Source organism: Somniosus microcephalus, chromosome 7, assembly GCF_052327205.1.
Source record: "Somniosus microcephalus isolate GS21.2 chromosome 7, FLI_Smic_1.0, whole genome shotgun sequence".
NCBI lineage: Eukaryota > Metazoa > Chordata > Chondrichthyes > Squaliformes > Somniosidae > Somniosus > Somniosus microcephalus.
In genome coordinates this window covers 27,499,381-27,518,409 of record NC_140993.1, presented here as the reverse complement: position 1 = coordinate 27,518,409, position 19,029 = coordinate 27,499,381, and the positions used below count along the sequence as shown (strand labels likewise).

General features: G+C 51.4%; 1 protein-coding gene across 5 annotated transcripts in view; it reads right to left on the bottom strand.

Annotated features, from left to right (window-relative positions):
• The window catches only part of spire1b (spire-type actin nucleation factor 1b), a 358,259-nt gene that overhangs the window by 98,285 nt on the left and 240,945 nt on the right, over positions 1-19,029 (bottom strand). For all 5 annotated transcript variants that reach the window (XM_085992324.1, XM_085992325.1, XM_085992326.1 and 2 more), the window contains exons 5-6: positions 16,281-16,364; positions 12,997-13,161 (exon numbers count right to left, since the gene is read on the bottom strand). In XM_085992324.1, the coding sequence (XP_085848450.1) occupies positions 12,997-13,161; positions 16,281-16,364 (249 nt within the window). The remainder of the gene's footprint in view (positions 1-12,996; positions 13,162-16,280; positions 16,365-19,029) is intronic.

The following is a 19,029-nucleotide window of genomic DNA, read 5'->3' as shown; positions in this document are numbered from 1 at the left end:
GGTACTGGCGGAGTTCGTCGCTCATAAACGATGAGCCCCGGTCGCTATGGATATAGCTGGGGAAACCGAACAGGGTGAAGAGGTCGTTTAGACATTTAATGACCGTGGCACTGGTCATGTCCGGGCAGGGGATGGTGAACGGGAAACGGGAGTACTCATCAATAATGTTGAGGAAGTACACATTACGGTCGGAGGAGGGGAGAGGCCCTTTAAAATCAACGCTCAGGCGCTCGAAGGGGCGAGTGGCTTCTATCAGGTGAGCCCTGTCTGGTCTATAAAAGTGCGGTTTGCACTCAGCGCAGACTTGGCAGTTCCTGGTCATGGTCCTGACCTCCTCAATGGAGTAAGGCAGGTTGCGGGCCTTGATGAAGTGGAAGAACCTGGTGACCCCCGGGTGGCAGAGGTCATTGTGGAGGGCCCGCAGTCTATCGATCTGCGCGCTGGCGCAGGTGCCACGCGATAGAGCATCCGGGGGTTCATTGAGCTTCCCGGGCGGGTACAAGATCTCGTAATTGTAGGTGGAAAGTTCGATTCTCCACCTCAAGATCTTGTCGTTTTTGATTTTGCCCCTCTGCTTGTTGTTAAACATAAAAGCAACTGAACGCTGGTCAGTGAGCAGGGTAAATCGTTTTCCGGCCAGGTAGTGCCTCCAATGACGCACAGCCTCCACAATAGCCTGGGTCTCCTTCTCAACAGTGGAGTGTCTGGTCTCCGGGCCCTGGAGGGTTCGTGAAAAGAAGGCCACGGGTCTCCCCGCCTGATTAAGGGTAGCGGCCAGGGCAAAGTCGGACGCGTCGCTTTCCACCTGGAAGGGGATGGATTCGTCCACTGCGTGCATGGTGGCTTTGGCAATGTCTTCCTTGGTACGGTGGAAGGCTAAGCGGGCCTCTGCCGTCAAGGGAAAAGAGGTGGACTTGATCAGCGGACGGGCCTTGTCCGCATAGTAGGGGACCCACTGGGCGTAATAGGAGAAAAACCCTAGGCACCTCTTCATGGCCTTGAGGCAGTGGGGCAGTGGGAGTTCCATAAGGGGACGCATCCGGTCGGGGTCGGGACCGATGACTCCGTGTTCCACAACACAGCCAAGGATGGCGAGGCGGGTTGTGCGGAATATGCACTTCTCCTTGTTATACGTCAGGTTCAGGAGTTGGGCGGTGCAGAGGAATTTTTCGAGGTTTGCGTCATGGTCCTGCAAGTCATGGCCGCAGATGGTCACATTGTCCAGATATGGGAAAGTGGCCTGCAACGCATTTTGATCGACCATCCGGTCCATCTCCCTTTGGAAGATGGAGACCCCGTTGGTGACACCAAAGGGAACCCTAAGGAAGTGATAGAGGCGGCCGTTTGTCTCAAAGGCAGTATACTGGCGGTCCTCAGGGCGGATAGGGAGCTGGTGGTACGCTGATTTCAGGTCAATGGTCGAGAAGACGCGGTACTGCGCGATCTGGTTGACCATATCAGCTATGCGGGGGAGTGGGTAAGCGTCCAGCAGGGTGTAGCGATTTATTGTCTGGCTGTAGTCGATGACCAGGCGCTGCGTCTCGCCGGTCTTAACGACCACAACCTGGGCTCGCCAGGGGCTGGTGCTGCCCTCAATAATCCCCTCCTTCAGGAGCCGCTCCACTTCGGTTTTAATGAAAACCCTGTCCCCGGCACTGTATCGCCTGCTCTTTGTGGCGATGGGCTTACAGTCGGGGGTGAGGTTAGCAAACAGTGGGGGGGGGGGTGACTCTGAGTGTGGAGAGGTTGCACCTGGTGCGCGGCGGGCAATTTGGAAGCTGCTGGCTGCGGACTGTGAGTGGGGGGAGGGGTCCACCGTACGCCATCGTAACACTTTTAAGGTGGCACTGGAAATCTAACCCCAGTAGGACGGCAGCGCAGAGGTGGAGCAGGACCAGAAGTTTAAAATTATCGTACACAGTCCCGTCTACTAAGAGTGTCACCACGCAGTAGCCGCCAATGTCCGCCGACTGGGACTCGGAGGCCATAGAAATCCGCTGGTGCGCAGGCAGGACTGGGAGAGAGCAACGCCGCACCGTGTCGGGGTGGATGAAGCTCTCCGTGCTCCCAGAGTCAAAAAGGCAGATTGTTTCGTGACCATTTACCTTAATGTCCATTGTGGACCGGGCCAGTTGGTGCGGTCTCGCTTGGCCCAGCGTAACGGAGGCCAGCGTAGGGGTTGGTGTGTCGTTGCGGGTATCAGATGAGGCGGTGTTGGGGGCCAAGATGGCGGCTGGCGTCCAAGATGGCGGCGTCCATGATCCCCATGTGGCTGGAGGTGTCCAAAATGGCTGCTGTTCCGGTGGTTCGCACATGGCTGGGGAGGCCCAAGATGGTGGCCCGCACGGCCCACACGCGGCGCTGCTGGGGTTCGGGGTGGCTTTGGCCCTGCAGACGCTGGCGTAGTGTCCCTTCTTCCCGCAGCCCGAGCAGATCGCATTTTTCGCCGGGCAGCGCGCTCTGGGGTGTTTGGCCTGGCCACAGAAGTAGCATTTCTGGCCTTGGGACACTGCTGCGGTAGTTGGGCCGTTGCTGGGATGTGGCTGGGGTGGCACGGCGCTATGAGACGGTCCTACCGTGTCCCAGGCTGTCGTTCCCCGCGGCGTCCACGGTGCAGAGGAGTAGGCATCCATGCCCCGGTAGGCTGCGTCCAATGATAGTGCGAGTTCAGAGGCCTTGTTGAGGTCGAGGTCACTCTGCTCCAACAGTCGCTGTTGGGTGTAATTGGACCTGTGGCCCGCCACAAAAGCGTCCCGGATAAGTTCCTCTGTGTACACGGCGGCCTTTACATCCTTACAACCACAGGCCCGGCCAAGCACAGACAGTGCCTGAAGGTATTCCTCGGTCGATTCCCCAGGTTGTTGTTTACGACGCCCCAGGAGGTGCCTGGCGTACACCTCGTTCACTGGGCGCGTGTACTGGTCCTTGAGGAGCTTGAGAGCAGCCGTGTACGAGGTCGCGTCCTGGATGACCGAGTACGCTCGGTGGTTCACTTTGGAGATCAGGACATCCAGTTTGTCCTCATCCGATTTGACCGTTGCAGCGGAGGCGATCAGGAATTTTTCAAAGCACTTAAGCCAGTGAGCAAACTTGGTGGATGCGTCCGCCTCCCGGCATGCTGGTGTGAGGATCTTCTCCATTATAAAAAATCTTGTTAATAAAATTGATGCGCTATCAATTACTCAAAAGACTGAGGTTAAGCAAGTAACTAACAGGCTTTTATTAGCAAGAGAATGAAGGTGTGCCTCGAGTGGTCGACCAATCCAGAATACAGAGGGACTGTGGAGCAGTCACCTTTATACCTGGACTCGTGGGAGGAGTCAGCCGAGGCATGTACAGACATGTACACAGTGGAATACAAACACTCATACAGGCAGGTATAACAGTGGTTTACCACATCTGCCAATGCACTTTATTATGGTTATGTTTATGTTAATGTATTACAAGCCAAATGTATGTTGAATGTTTAAATGTCTTAATTTAAATGTACACTCTCGGGAGCCGCAAGCCTACATTTTGTTGTACTGCACTTGTGCACTAACAATGACAATAAAAGTTGATTTGATTTGATTTGAACTTGGATACGTTGCACTCGGTCCCCTCCTCCAAATCGTTAATATAGAGTGTAAAGAGTAGGGTTCCCAGCACTGACCCCTGCGGAACACCACTAGTTACTGATTGCCAACCCGAGAATGAACCATTTATCCCAACTCTCTGTTTTCTGTTAGATAGCCAATCTTCCACCCATGCCAGTATATTACCCCCAATCCCGTGATTTTTTATCTTGTGCAGTAATCTTTTGTGTGGCACCTTGTCACATGCCTTTTGGAAGTCCAAATACACCACATCTACTGGTTCCCCTTTATCCACCCTGTTTGTTACATCCTCAAAGAATTCGAACAAACATCCTCCCTGCATCTACTCTGTCAAGCACTGTAAGAATTTTGTATGTTTCAATGAGATCACCTCTCATTCTTCTAAACTCTAGAGAATGTAGGCCTAGTCTACTCAATCTCTCCTCATAGGACAATCCCCCCATCCCAGGAATCAGTCTGGCGAATCTTCGTTGCACTCCCTCTAGGGCAAGTATATCCTTCCTTGGGTAAGAAGACCAAAACTGTGCACAATACTCCAGGTGTGGTCTCACCAGGGCCCTATATAATTGCGTTATATAGGAAAGGGGAGCTGATGGGGCAAAATGGATAATAAAATATTGATGGGGAGACACTGGAAGCTCACACCGAAAGTAAACAGGAGCTTCATTTAAATATGGAAACGAGGGCAGGGACATCCTGCACGCAATTTCCTACCACTTCTTCATGCAGGTCGTCCGGTGCAAACAACGGCAAGATATGGCCTCGATGCTAACTACTCACCCCACCCCGGATGGGCAAGAGGGCGTCGGGGAGCTAGGGTGTCAAAATATTGGGATTGAGCAACCCAACCCCAGCCGTTAGGATTGGCAGGGCCTCCAAGGCTCTTCTTCACCCTCAACCGGGCTCACCCGCACCCCTCCCGCCTCCCCGGTAATATTGGGGCCCTAGGAGTTGAGGGCTGCTAGAGTCAGGCAAAAGTTCATTTAATGGGCACAGTAATATACAGGGAAGTGTTTCTAGGCTATTTCTGATTTGTTTTTGTTTTGTGCCAATTCTAAAAATGTGGCTTATTGTCCTCAGCACCATTCCCGGCATTAATGGGTTTCCCCGATGGCAATCCCTCTATCTGAGGGGTTAGGAAGATGAGAAGAAACAATGGAGGGATGCCAGGCGTGCGAGGTGATGTGTGCTCACTTGCTGGTGCTCACACGCTCACATCAGCCGTGGCTCAGTGGGTAGCACCCTCGCCTCTGGGTCAGAAGGTTATGGGTTCAAGCCCCACTCCAGAGAGTTGAGCACAAAAATCTAGGCTGACACACCAGTGCAGTACTGAGGGAGTGCTGCACTGTCAGAGGTGCCGTCTTTCAGATGAGACGTTAAACTGAGGCCCCGTCTGCTCTCTCAGGTGGAAGTAAAAGATCCCATGGCACGAGTTCGAAGAAGAGCAGGGGAGTTCTCCCCGGTGTCTTGGCCAATATTTATCCCTCAATCAACTTCACTAAAACAGATTATCTGCTCAATATCACATTGCTGTGTGCGGGAGCTTGCTGTGCACAAATTGGTTGCCGTGTTTCCCACATTAAAACAGTGACTCCACTTCAAAAAATGTACTGCACTGGCTGTGAAGCGCTTTGGGCTGTCCTGAGGTTGTGAAAGGCACTATATAAATGCAAGTCTTTCTTTTGTAAAGGTAAACATGCCTCACTTCGGCTGATGTTTAATGGAGGTCGCTATTCCCAAAGGGAACTGTGACAGCAGACGCAATGGCGCCACCAACACAGGCGACTGCCTGACTAACTGTGATGTCGGACACGTCCTCAGAAGCACCCCACACGCTCTCAGCGGTGCAGTATGAACAAAGGCCCGCCAGAGTGATCGACCGCCAGTGCGCCCGAACTAGCTGCACTTGACAAGCTGCCACCAACCCAAAACCTGCAGCCCTAGCTCACCTGGATAACAACCACCATAGGAAACGGAAATAAAGAGAAACTGCCTCCGGTGGCAGAAGGCAGGGTAACCGGGGGACACACATTCAAGGTGACTGGCAACAGAACCAGAGGCGACATGAGGAAACCTTTTTTTACGCCGTGCGTTGTTGTGATCCGGAATGCACTGCCTGAAAGGGTGGTGGGAGCAGATTCAGTAGTAACATTCAAACGAGAATACTTGAAGGGAAAAAATTTACACGGCTATGGGGAAAGAGCAGGGGGGAGTGGGATTAACCGGATAGCTCGACCAAAGAGCCGGCACAGGCACGATGGGCCGAACGGCCTCCTTCTGTGCTGTGTCATTCTATGATTCTATGAAACTGTAAATCCAGGTCTGGCTCAGCAGAGAGACGCATTCAGATCTGCTACAATGCAAAAGAAGAAGAAAAAAAGGCTTGCATTTATATATAGCGCCTTTCACGACCTCAGGATGTCCCAAAGCGCTTTACAGCCAATGAAGTGCTTTTTGAAGTGTAATCACTGTTGTAATGTAGAAACTGCGGCAGTCAATTTAACGCACAGCAAGATCCCACAAACAGCAATGTGATAATGACCAGATAATGTTTTTTTTTGTTATGTTGATTTGAGGTATAAATATTGGCCAGGATGCTTGGGTTAACTCCCCTGCTCTTCTTCGAAATAGTGTAATGGGATCATTTACGTCCACCTGAGAGAGCAGACGGGGCCTCGGTTTAACGTCTCATCCGTAAGACGGCACCACCGACAGTGCAGCACTCCCTCAGCACTGCACTGGGAGTGTCGGGCTAGATTTTTGTGCAGCGAAGGGCTGGTACAACCAGTGCCAAAACCGATCAGCTGCAGCCTAAAGCATGGCTCCGCCTCATTGCGGAACGGTGCAGTGAAGCGGCAAACGAGTGGCCACCCTTTGCAAGACAAGGTGCTGCACCAGCTCTGCTTCAGTAGCCGTCAAACAGGGTGTTGGTGGACTGGGCTGATCTATTACTTGCCTGCTGACTCATGCTTGACAGAGGCTGCCAATACATTTAAAAGGCTTTTGAGCATTTCCAAAAGGCTGCAAGAATTCATCTACTCCCATTCAGCCAACATCTTTTAATCCTCAGAGTCTCGGTAAGTTTTAATCGCCTGCAATTTTCGTCTCTCAGCACTGACCAATCCTGCACCAGGAGCTGCGAATATTTATGCAAATAGTTAACGATCACAGACAATTGAGTGCTATTGGCACATTACCAGTCCAGCAAGATTTACACCAGTCCATAACTATTGCAAACTGACTCACACCACTGACATACAAAAAATGTCCCCTTCTACTGAAACTGTGATAAATGTTTTGGAACAATCTGCAAGGAGAGATAGTGGAGACAAAGACAATAGGGCTTTCAAATCGCAGCTGTTTTAGCAGAGGAGCGATTTTTGTTGCGTCAAGTGACATTTTCATATCAACAGAAAATGCTGGAAAAACTCAGCAGGCCAGGCAACATCCGTGGAGAGAGAAATAGAGTCAACGTTTCAGGTCGAAACCTTTCTACAGTTCTGATATACACTGATATTCAGCACACAGTTCTGTAGAAGGGTTTCGACCCAAAACGTTGACTCTATTTCTCTCTCCACGGATGTTGCCTGGCCTGCTGAGTTTTTCCAGTATTTTCTGTTGTTATTTCGGATTTCCAGCATCCGCAGTATTTTGCTATCGACCTTTTCATATCCCTGACTTATCTTCTTTCTACTGGTCTACTACACTGCTCAGGATTAGACAACACGTTGGCCTTAACCGTGAGACGTTAAACCGAGACCCCCCGTCTGCTCTCTCAGGTGGACGTACGAGATCCCACAGCACTATTTTGAAGAGCAGGGGGATATTTATCCCTCAATCAACATCACAAAAACAGGTTATCTGGTCATTATAATACTGCTGGTTGTGGGAGCTTGCTGTGCGCAAATTGGCTGCCACGTTTCCTACATTACAACAGTGACTACACTCCAAAAAGTACTTCATCGGCTGTAAAGCGCTTTGAGACATCATGAGGTCGTGAAAGGCGCTATAGAAATGCAAGTCTTTTTTGTAATCACCATCACCGAACTCAGTCCAGCTCTGTTTCACAATACGAAGTTACCGTACTGAGGTGGAGCCAAGTGGCGACTATGCGATTGGCACAGAAGTGGGCTGGCCGTCGTTAAGACAGCAATCCAAATTTTCATTTCCATTTAGATTATTAAAGTAAATAACTGCAGCCCTCAGAAAGTGGAGACGGTAGCACAGATTAAACAACGGTCGGTGGTAGGAAACACTGCTGTGAGAGGCGACCGTTTTACAGGTTGCTGTGATTGAGTATGCGAATGCCTACATCACATGAGAAATTGTGTGAGTTCTGGTGCAGATACGCGTAGTAAGCTGATAAATAAACCACCACCACTAAAGCACTGATATTCAGCACACATTATAAATTTAGACCAGGGACTCAAAATCTCATGGCCCCTCCCTGTTCCCTATCCAATAAAAATTCGAACACATGATGGTTGGTTAAGTGTTGCTACATCAGAAGCCCAAAGATTTTAACCCTACCCGCCCAACTTACCGCTGCACTCTTGCCTGCCGCCATTTTAACCGCGCACTTTTATGGAGGTCAGAGTCATAACGGCACAGAAGGAGGCCATTTGGCCCATCAAGTCCGTGCCGTCTCTCTGTAGAGCAATCCAGTCAGTCCCATTCCCCCGCTCTATCCCCATAGGCCTGCAAGTTTATTTCCCTCAAGTGCCTATCCAGTCTCCCCTTGAAAACATTGAGGCCTAGAAATTCAGTTGTTTGTGCCAGCTGCTAGCGCCTTAGGAGGAGGAAATGTGGGGCGCTAGGCGGCTAGTGGCCCGGCGCAGCGCGAACTGCGCCTCTCCCCAACTTCAGTAAAGATTTAGCGGCGGCGCAAAGCCTTTGCGCGCGCTCAGCTGCGCGCGCAGATCCTGACGTCATTTCATCGTGCAACGCCCTTTGTGCGCCCCAAACCGGAAATTCAGTGGCGCCGGCCTATTGTGCGCCTGGCGCCCCTAGCGACTGGTAGAGGGGAACGGGTCCCAGTTGCTGCGGGGCGCGCAAATTAAAGGGCACTCCTCCTGCAGTAGAAAAGGCAGCCATTTTGCAAAACTCCTTCTTTGTGAGAGACGGATCTTTGCAGAGAGACAAAGGTAGAGAGCTTTCTGGTTTGGCTCAACACTCGCACAGGTACTTGTGGCTTCAGGCCACAGCTTTGCACTTGTCTTTAACTTCAGAGCCATATCATTGATTGGAAACATATAATGGGGGCTGCAATGGGTGCAAACGTTGGCCTTCTCCATTGCATTCCGAGGGCTCAGAGACGCCGCGAGAGAGTGGCAGTCATGGCCAGACGGAGAGGGGGCAACAGGCGTCGGCAAAGGAGGCCTTACCCACCCAGGGTATACCGCCAGCAGTTCTCATATCTGAACATGTCTGACGAGCATTGTGTTCAGAGGCTGCGATTCAGAAGGGCGGTGGTCACTGAGATCTGCCACCTGCTTCGCGGAGATCTGCAGCCACATCTGAGGAGCAGGACGTCTCTGTCGGTGGCAGTGAAGGTGACGGTGTCTCTCAACTTCTATGCCACCGGCTCCTTCCAATCCGCTACTGGGGACATTTCCAACATCTCCCAGTTTGCCGTACATTGCTGCATCCGCCAGGTGACCAATGCCCTTTTCAGAAGGAGACGTCAGTTCATCTCCTTCTCCATGGCCCTTGTCAAGCAGCAACAGCGTGCAATGGGCTTTGCAGCATTAGCGGGCTTCCCCATGGTGCAGGGCGCCATTGACTGCACGCATGTGGCTTTGCGGGCACCTCTAGAGAATGCCGAGGATTACCGCAACCGGAAGGGCTACCATTCGCTCAACGTGCAGTTGGTGTGTGACCACAGGCAGCTCATCCTAGCTGTCAATGCCCGCTTTCCAGGCAGCAGCCACGATGCCTTCATCCTGCGCCAGACTTCTGTGGCAGACATGTTCCAGGCCCAGCCTCACCCACGAGGGTGGCTTCTCGGGGACAAAGGCTATCCTTTGTGCACCTGGCTGATGACCCCGCTCCATGCGCCCAGCACCCCTGCTGAAGAGGGATACAATGACAGCCATCAAGCAACCAGGAACATCATTGAGCAAACAATCGGCGTCCTGAAGCAACGGTTCCGCTGTCTGGATCGTTCCGGAGGAGCCCTACAGTACTCGCCTGAGCGAGTCTCCCATTTCGTGGTTGTTTGCTGCATGCTGCACAACCTGGCTATCCGCAGGACTCAGCCACTGCCACCAGACATTGGAGGACCACCAGAGGAGGAGGAGGAGGAGGAGGACCAGCACAGGAGGGAGGCAGAAAGTGCAAGAGCCGCCCGTCGGCGGCTTATTGAACGTCGGTTCTAGGCCCCCTCTCAGGGAATGGCTTGTGCCAATGGCACAAGATGAATGTAGCCGCTCCACAAGCCCTCAGCCGAGCAGGGCAACCAGGACTTCCAAAAGAAAGCATGGACAGTGCGATTTAAGAACATTTATTACTTTGATACCTCTGCCCTTCCCACATAACAAACTAATGGAGAGAAGCCCCCCCAAAAAACACAAATCGACCAGTCTCGGCCTTTCAAAAAACACAAATCGACCAGTCTCGGCCTTTCAAAAAACACAAATCGACCAGTCTCGGCCTTTCAAAAAACACAAATCGACCAGTCTCGGCCTTTACAAGTGAAACAAAACATTTGGGCACACCTTCTACTTTTTGCCCTGCGAGGGTGATGCCTTTCGCATCCGTGACTGGCCCCTGCCCACCCTGCAGCTCCTCCTCAATGGGACCCCAGTGGTTGCAGCAAGGCTGGGGGAAGGCTGCTGAGGGTCAGATGGCGAGACGGCAGATGCCCTTGGGGGTCGGCCTGGACCAGCTCTGGCCCTGGAGGGGCCGGCTACTGACTGCTCCAACTCTGCTTGTGCGGCAGCAGTCTGTCCAGCGGCTGGTGGCAGCTGCAATGGAGGAGTGGCAGTGTCGGCTGCAGGAATGCTGCCAACCTGACAGATCACAGGTACTCCCTGGTCGCCTGAGACAGTGGCACTCGCACGGGCCAGCACTGCAGCATGCGCAGCAATCTGCTGAAGCACAGACTGCTGGGCTGCTGCGGCGCGGCGAGTGCCCTGGCGATGCCTGGCCGATCCAGCGAGGGTGGCAGCAGTTAGTGCCCGTGTGGCCCTGGTCTGTGTCCGCATGACACCAGCCAGTGAATGGACGGCACGACTGAACACTTGGCTAGAAGCCGCCTGTGCTGCCGCGAAGTCCTGCAGACTCCTGGCCTGTGCTGCCCCAAATTCCTGCACACTCCTTGACAGTGACTCTATGGAGTCAGGCATCCTTGCCACTGCAGCCATGAGCTCAGTGTGCCTGCGCTCAGCCTGGGCGGCCATTTCCTCTAGGAGCCGCACCTCCTCTGCACTCACTGTAGCAGGGCTGGAGGCTGCACCCACCCTCCGGGGAGAAGGCTGCCGAGCTTCCCCACCCCTCCCGTGTTGCTGCAGGCCGCTGGGCCCCGGAGCTTCACTCTCCTCCGACCCTTCCCCCCGGCTCCCCTCCAGGGAAGACGTGTCCCCATCATCGACATGGGCTGCCTCGGCTGAGGGTGGCACTGATAGTCCGGCTTCCTCTTCCTCTTCCTCCTCCTCGCCCTCTGATTCACTCACAGTGCCAGGTTGAGGGCCCGCCTCCTCACCTGGCGATTCAGCATCTGAAAGCAGGGAGGCACAAGAGTTGCTTTAGAGTGAGGACAGGGCGGCAGCGAGGGAGGCATGAGTGCTGCTATGCACTGCATTGGTCGGACAGTGGCAAAGGATGCTGTTCTGAGGCGCAAGTGGAAAGAGAGAGGTCAAAAAGGTGATGCCCTTACCATTGGGGCCCAGAACAGGGTCGGCATCTCCACTGGTGACGGGTCCAATCAGCCGGCCTGACATAATGCGCTCCACACACTGGTCCAGGTCGGAGAGCTCTTTGAGGTCAGGACGGCCTCCCCCGGTCTCACGCTGCTGCCTCCGGTTGTGCGCCACCTTGGCCTGCAAGAGAAAGGACAGCCTCTATGTACAGTGTGAAGCCCTGATCTTGTCTGCACTGCCTCCCATGGTGGACTAGCCCTGACAGTGTGAAGCCCTGATCTTGTCTGCACTGCCTCCCATGGTGGAATAGCCCTGACAGTGTTAAGCCCTGATCTTGGCTGTACTGCCTCCCATGGTCGAATAGCTTGTACAGTGTGTAAAGTGCTGAATGTGCAAGTGATTTTCATGACAGTCCCATAGCTGCTGGATGAGGGCTGGGCATTAGGGCTTTCATGTCCCTTTGCCCATAAACTGAGGTGCACGTGCAGGGATGAGGAGGACACTGGAAAGGGTACTCACCCTGACAACCCGAGTGAGGTCGTTGAACTTTTTTCGGCATTGCACAGGAGTCCGGCCAACCACGCTGTTGGAGGTCACCCTGTTTGACACCTCCCTCCAGGCTTTCCGATAGGCGCTGGGCAGCGGCCTCCTGCCACCTTCAGGGAACAGAACATGGCGCCTGCGCGCCACTGCGCCAACCAACACCCTCAGGTCACCGTCGCTGAAGTGCTGCGCTCTCTCCCTGGCCTTCTCCATAGTCCTGGGCGTTGTACAGATCAAGCAGCAGTGGTCAGGCCTTGCTTCAGGGCTGCAGTGTGCAGGGCGTGGCAGGCAAACAAATCCACCCTCCCCCTTTAAGAGCTCACCGGCGCCAGAGTGTCTGCCGTCAATCAGCAACTCGCCGCACCTGCGCTGCGCCCGCCCTCGGGGGTATCGCCCCGGGCCGCCGGCTTAGCGCCTAATGATAGTTGTGCATCGCCTGTTTTAGCGCAGCAGCAACCTCTTGGGGCGATGCCACTGAATATCGGCGAAGGTGGCGCGAAGTTGCGCCGGGCGCAAACTTTAGCGGCCGCCCGGCTGTAGCGCCCCAAACGTGGCTATACTGAATTTCTAGGCCTGAGTGTCTCCGCTTCCACCACGTCCGTCGGCAGCGAATTCCAGGTCTTCGCCACTCGCTGCGTAAAAAAGTTCTTCCTCGCATCCCTCCTGTATCTCTTGCCCAAATCTGTGTCCCCTAGTCCTTGTACTAGTGGGAACAGCCTTTCCCCGTCTAGCTTATCCAAACCCGTCATAATCTTGTACACCTCGATCAAATCACCCCTCAACCTCCTTTGCTCTAATGAAAACAAATCCAGCTTCTCCAACCTGTCCTTGCAGCTAAGATCCCCCATCCCAAGAAGCCTGTGGAAGGGAGGCGGGGGAGCCTCACGATTTACATCGAGGCCCTGTACGCCCGTTAATTTGCTCACACACAGACACATGTACACACCTCTTGACCAAGCGGTGCTTGGTGCACCAGCAGATTGGTATCAATGACTCACCATGACTTTCCGCAGCGTGTACCTTCTCGATCGGATGTCATCCATGAGCATTTCATATGGTGTGAGCTGGTACTCAATCGGAAGGGGATTGTATTGTCTCTCATGCACCTTCTTCAGCTTCACGCCATTCCGCAAATCTCTCATCACTTGCACCCAGAAGCACGCCTGAAAGTGAAAGCAAAGGGCTCTTAGAGTTGGAAGTCGCGCGTTCCGTGATTCCCTTCAGAATGAAAGGAGAAGGTGCTTTAAATGCGGTTTTTGGAAATGGCACCGAGGAGCAGCACCCAACGAGAATTGTGCCTCTATTAGAAAGGGGAAAAGAAAAGCAGCGTCTGACGTGGCGTCTGGAGGGATGGGCCAGACTGTTGCTCACTCGCGACAGGAGCAAGAGTCTACTTTTATTTTATTCGTTCGCGGGATGTGGGCATCGCTGGCAAGGCCAGCATTTATTGCCCATCCCTAATTGCCCTTGAGAAGGTGGTGGTGAGCCGCCTTCTTGAACCGCTGCAGTCCGTGTGGTGAAGGTACTCCCGCAGTGCTGTTAGGGAGGGAGTTCCAGGATTTTGACCCAGCGACGATGAAGGAACGGTGATATATTTCCAAGTCAGGATGGTGTGTGACTTGGAGGGGAACTTGGAGGTGGTGGTGTTCCCATGCGCCTGCTGCCCTTGTCCTTCAAGGCGGAAGAGGTCGTGGGTTTGGGAGTTGCTGCCGAAGGAGCCTTGGCGAGTTGCTGCAGTGCATCTTATAAATGGTCCGCACTGCAACCACGGTATGCCGGTGGTGGAGGGAGTGAATGTTTAAGGTGGTGGATGGGGTGCTAATTTGTCCTGGATGGTGTCGAACTTCTTGAGTGTTGTTGGAGCTGCACTTGTCCAGGCAAGTGGAGAGTATTCCATCACACTCTTTAAAAGGGTAGAAGAACGTTGGAAGAAAGAAGAAAATGGATGGCAAAATTTTGCAAACAAGTCATACGTTCCATGAAACAGAATTTGTTAAAAAGTTGTCTGATCCTAAGAAAAGGATGGCAGTTTGGATGGATAATCCCATCTTCTGGATTATGTGAAGAGACTGGAGCAGCTGGGTTGGCGCTTTGGTTAACTAAGCATCAAAACAGATAGGGAGAGAGAGAGAGAGAGAGAGAGAAAAACAGCATTCCCCACAGTGTGAAACATGAATGCAGTGGGCGAGTTGCCAAGTTTTGGGGTATAAGTGTCATTGGATAGAATATAAAAATAGGGAGGTATTGCTTCAGTTGTACAAGGTATTGGTGAGACCGCACCTGGAATACTGCATACAGTTTTGGTGTCCATACTTAAGAAAGGACATACTTGCTCTCGAGTCAGTGCAAAGAAGGTTCACTCGGTTAATCCCGGGGATGAGGGGATGGACATATGAGGAGAGGTGGAGTAGATTGGGACTCTACTCATTGGAGTTCAGAAGAATGAGAGGCGATCTTATTGAAACATATAAGATTGTGAAGGGGTTGGATTGGGTGGATGCGGTGAGGATGTTCCCGATGATGGGTGAAACTAGAACTAGGGGGCATAGTCTTAAAATAAGGGGCTGCTCTTTCAAAACTGAGATGAGGAGGAACTACTTCACTCAGAGGGTGGTAGGTCCATGGAATATGCTGCCCCAAAAAGCTGTAGAAGCTACATCATTATATAAATTTAAAACAGAAATAGGCAGTTTCCTGGAAGTAAAGGGAATTAAGGGTTACGGGGAGCGGGCAGGAATTTGGACATTGTCTAGGTTCGGATCGGTCATGGCCCTGTGGGTAGCGGAGCGGGCCCAGGGGCCGTGTAGCCTGATCCTGCTCCTATTTCGTGTGTCTAATTCTGTTAGATTCAGGAGATGGTTCTGTGATAGTGGATTGGCGGTTAGGATCAGATCAGCCATGATCTTATTGAATGGCGGAGCAGGCTCGAGGGGCCGATTGGCCTACTCCTGCTCCTATTTCTTATGTTCTTATGTCATTCGGGGCTGTAGTCGATGGTGACCTGGTCAATTGCCTGTTAAAGTCATACGTCTAGTCATCGTTGAACCGACCTCTCCGGTGAATAGTAACGTATGTGGTTTTGCTTATAATCACCTGAGCTTAAAGTCAATGATTTTAGATGCTTGCTTGTGATAAGTACATGAATTGAGTCCAGTTTGTATTCTGGTAATTACTTGTAACCTCTTGCTGATTTTTAAGTAAAAGAAGTTTCACAGATTCACTGGGTTTTGTGTTGTCTGTTCCACGGGTCTGAACTCTATAAACTGTCAGACAATCAGAACCTCTTACACACTGCACACAATCTCCACTCGAGTCAAGCTGCTGACTTTGTTTTTTGATTTAACTGTGATGCTCAGTTATCAGATGTTGACATACAAAAACGTAGTTATTACTCCATTGTGTCACGCGCGGAATTAAACACTGTTTATAAGTGGCTTGGTTTGCTTCCCAGGCCCATTTTTAGCTGCATGATAATGAACAGGTTCAGACAAATTTCAAGAAACAAATAGGTGTGTTCGACTTGGTTCACTGTGAGCGACGCTCCTCAGGATAAGGGGCGGCGAGTGCTGGGAAATGTCGCCCCATTTCCCCTTCTGTCGGCCAGTAGTGGCATCAAGCACTCCAAGCGTCGGCAGCTAATGAGGGTTTGCTCATAGACTAGTAGACATTTACGGCACAGAAGGAGGCCAGCGTGTCTGCGCCGGTCGAAAAAGAGCCACCCAGCCTAATCACACTTTTCCAGCTCTTGGCCCGTAGCCTTGCAGTTTATGACACCTCAAAAGTGCATATCCAATTACTAAGTGCGATGAGGGTTTCTGCCTCTACCAACCTTTCAGGCGGCGAGTGACTGGCATGAAACACTGGCCTCTCTCTTTTCTTTCAGATGGCGACTGACCTGCTCTGCCCTCTTTTCTGCTCTTATATAAGTGACTGCGTTCAGCTTGGCGCTGCTATGTATAGACAGGGTTCAGGCTGCTTCTTGGCAGGTGAGTGAAGGCCGAACCAAAGGGGGTGAGGCAATGTCAGTATATTGTAGCCAGTGGCAGAGAGCGAGTCCGTAGTAGGATGTGGAGTTTGGGCGAGTAGTGGCGGGTGAAAGGGGTGATTTTCTGTCACACTTAGTCTCTATAACTCATCCTGATATATGTGAAATGCTCGAGTGCTTATAAGGTCCCGCAGATACCAGAACTTTGCAGATGACTGTACAATACGAAAAAATTTTACGTTAAAAATATTAATGATCAAAAAAGGAGGCACTGATCGACTGACCACAGCATCTTACCCAGTCAAAGTTATTGAGTTCGTCGAGCTCCATGTTGGGTTGAGCGCTTACACCCTTGTTGAGTCCCTGCATCTTCTTCAGATTCTGCCAATCAATCAGATAACAGATTAGGACAGAGCACCATAAAACGATACAGCGCAGGAGAGGACCATTCAGCCCATCGTGCCCGTGCCGGCTCTTTGAAAGAGCCATCCAATCAGTCAACCAGAAACCCTCCTGTTTCATTGCATGGTTGCACGAATAAATGGAGCCAAATGCCCATTTTCTCCCCTCCTACCCTGAAAGCGTCAACTCTTACTGAAGTACGGCTTCACGCACCCTTACTGTATCTCAACCGAGGGCCATTCTTCATGTGTGAACATAGACAGTGAGCCTCAGCAGGCTGTTGGACCGTAGAGGGCATCATAACCAATGTCCATACACGTGCGCTTCCAACAGATGCTACTGCATAGCAAGCAGGAAGTAGAACCCTGGCTGATCTACACCTCTCTTACTGGAGACTGAGCACCGAGGCATATTGTAGCCCGCCACCTGCTGGCCTGTGTGAGAACATAAGAAATAGGAGCAGGAGTCGGCCATTAGGCCCTTCGAGCCATTCAATAAGATCATGGCTGAACTTCTACATCTACTCCACTTTCCTGCCCTATCCCCAAATCCCTTGATGCCCTTAGTGCCCAAGAATCTATCGATCTCTGTCTTGAATATACTCAACGACTGAGCATCCACAGCCCTCTGGGGTAGAGAATTCCAAAAACTCGCAACTCTCTGAGCGAAGAAATTACTCCTCATCTCGGTCACCTGAGACCTGGCTAATCCTAATGAAGGATGCTCTACGGCTGCTCCAGCTGACACACGCGCTTTCTGGTCTTCAACTAAAACAGAGCATGTGCAATTCCCTTCCTGGGTGACTTGAGCAGGGCTGGATAGCAGCGAAAAACGGCACCAGCCAAATCACTGCAGAAACACAACCAACCATTTTCCAACAAGCGCTAGTACTCGTTACCTGCCCAATCAATCACTACATGCAAGCAAATGCGTAACATGAAAGACCACAGACTCTTGTAATGATGCTCATTCTATGGGAGTAGTTGAATTGAAATGGTGTATAGCACACTGTCACAATAGTAGGGTCTCGCCTTAGATATTCTCTCAGGAACAATGGTGCGAGTCACTCCTCTAAGTGGTCTCATATTCTTACGTTCAGGAGTGTGCCCGTAATATCTAACTATATGACCGCGTAATACAAGGTTTTTTTTAAAATTCATTCATTCATGGGATGTGGGCGTCGCTGGCAAGGCCAGTATTTATTGCCCATCCCTAATTGCCCTTGAGAAAGTGGTGGTGAGCCGCCTTCTTCATCCACTGCAGTCCGCCTTCATTGTAGCGGTTTGGTACAACTGAGTGGCTTGCTGGGCCATTTCAAAGGGCAGTTAGGAGTCAGCCACATTGCTGTGGGTCTGGAGTCACATGTAGGCCAGACCGGGTAAGGACAGCAGGTTTCCTTCCCTAAAGGGCATTAGTGAACCAGATGGGTTTTTACAACAATCCGGTAGTTTTATGGTCACCATTACTGATACTAGCTTTTTATTCCAGATTTATTTAATGAACTGAATTTAAATTCATTAAATGGTGGGCATTTGAACTCATGTCTAACCAAGATCGTTAGTCCATTCCTCTGGATTATTAGTCCAGTAACATAACCACCATGCCACCATACCCAATGTGCGAGCACAGATGTAAACAATCACAAATATTGAGCACCTAATGCTTTATAACCTATAGTTAAACACGATGGAAGGGAGAGGACAAGTGGTATGACAACATAACACCCCTTTCCTCCCCTTCCCAATAAGAAAAACAAGTGCCTTAGTCATTACAAAATGCTGCTTTTCAAATAGTCATTATTAAGATCACTGAATATGCAGTAACGTCTGCTTAAAATACCAGAGCAGACTTAATGACTGAAATTATAACCTATCTTCAGACACGGACAGCCCTTCACAGAGGCCAATAATCACACATCAATCGGAAGGGTGAAGCTGCGAGGCTCTATTTTGGTACAATAGCAAAATACTGCAGATGCTGGAAATCCGAAATAACAACAGAAAATGCTGGAAAAACTCAGCAGGCCAGGCAACATCCGTGGAGAGAGAAATAGCGTCAACGTTTTGGGTCAAAACCCTTTGTCAAGACTGAAGCAGCACAGGAAATGAAACAGATTAAAAGGCCAGTTTGGGGGCTGGGAAATGGGGATGAACGAACAAAAGTGAAGTGAAGAGACATTAAGAGGTATTCAAAACCAGACGAGATGGTGATCAGACTAGTGGAGACAAAAGACGGCTCTAGATTAGGTGTGAAATGCGCTGGCAGAATGGGAGACAGCTGCCATGTGGGAGAGAAAAAAAGGGGCGGGGGGGGGGCGGAAGGGCCGAAACAAAGGGGTGGATAAAAAATATAAGTAAAAATGTAATAGGGGCCGAGGTTATGATCTGAAATTGTTGAACTCGATAGTGAGTCTGGAAGGCTGTAATGTGCCTAATCGGAAGGTGCTGTTCCTCGAGTTTACGCTGAGCTTCTGTGGAACAATGCAAGAGGCCAAGGAAGGTGAGGTCCGAGTGGGAATGGGGCGGTGAATTAAAATGACAGGTGACCGGAAGCTCGGGGTCATCCTTATGGACTGAACGGAGGTGTTCCGCAAAGCGGTCACCCAACCTGCGGTTTGGTCTCCCCAATGTAGAGGAGACCACAT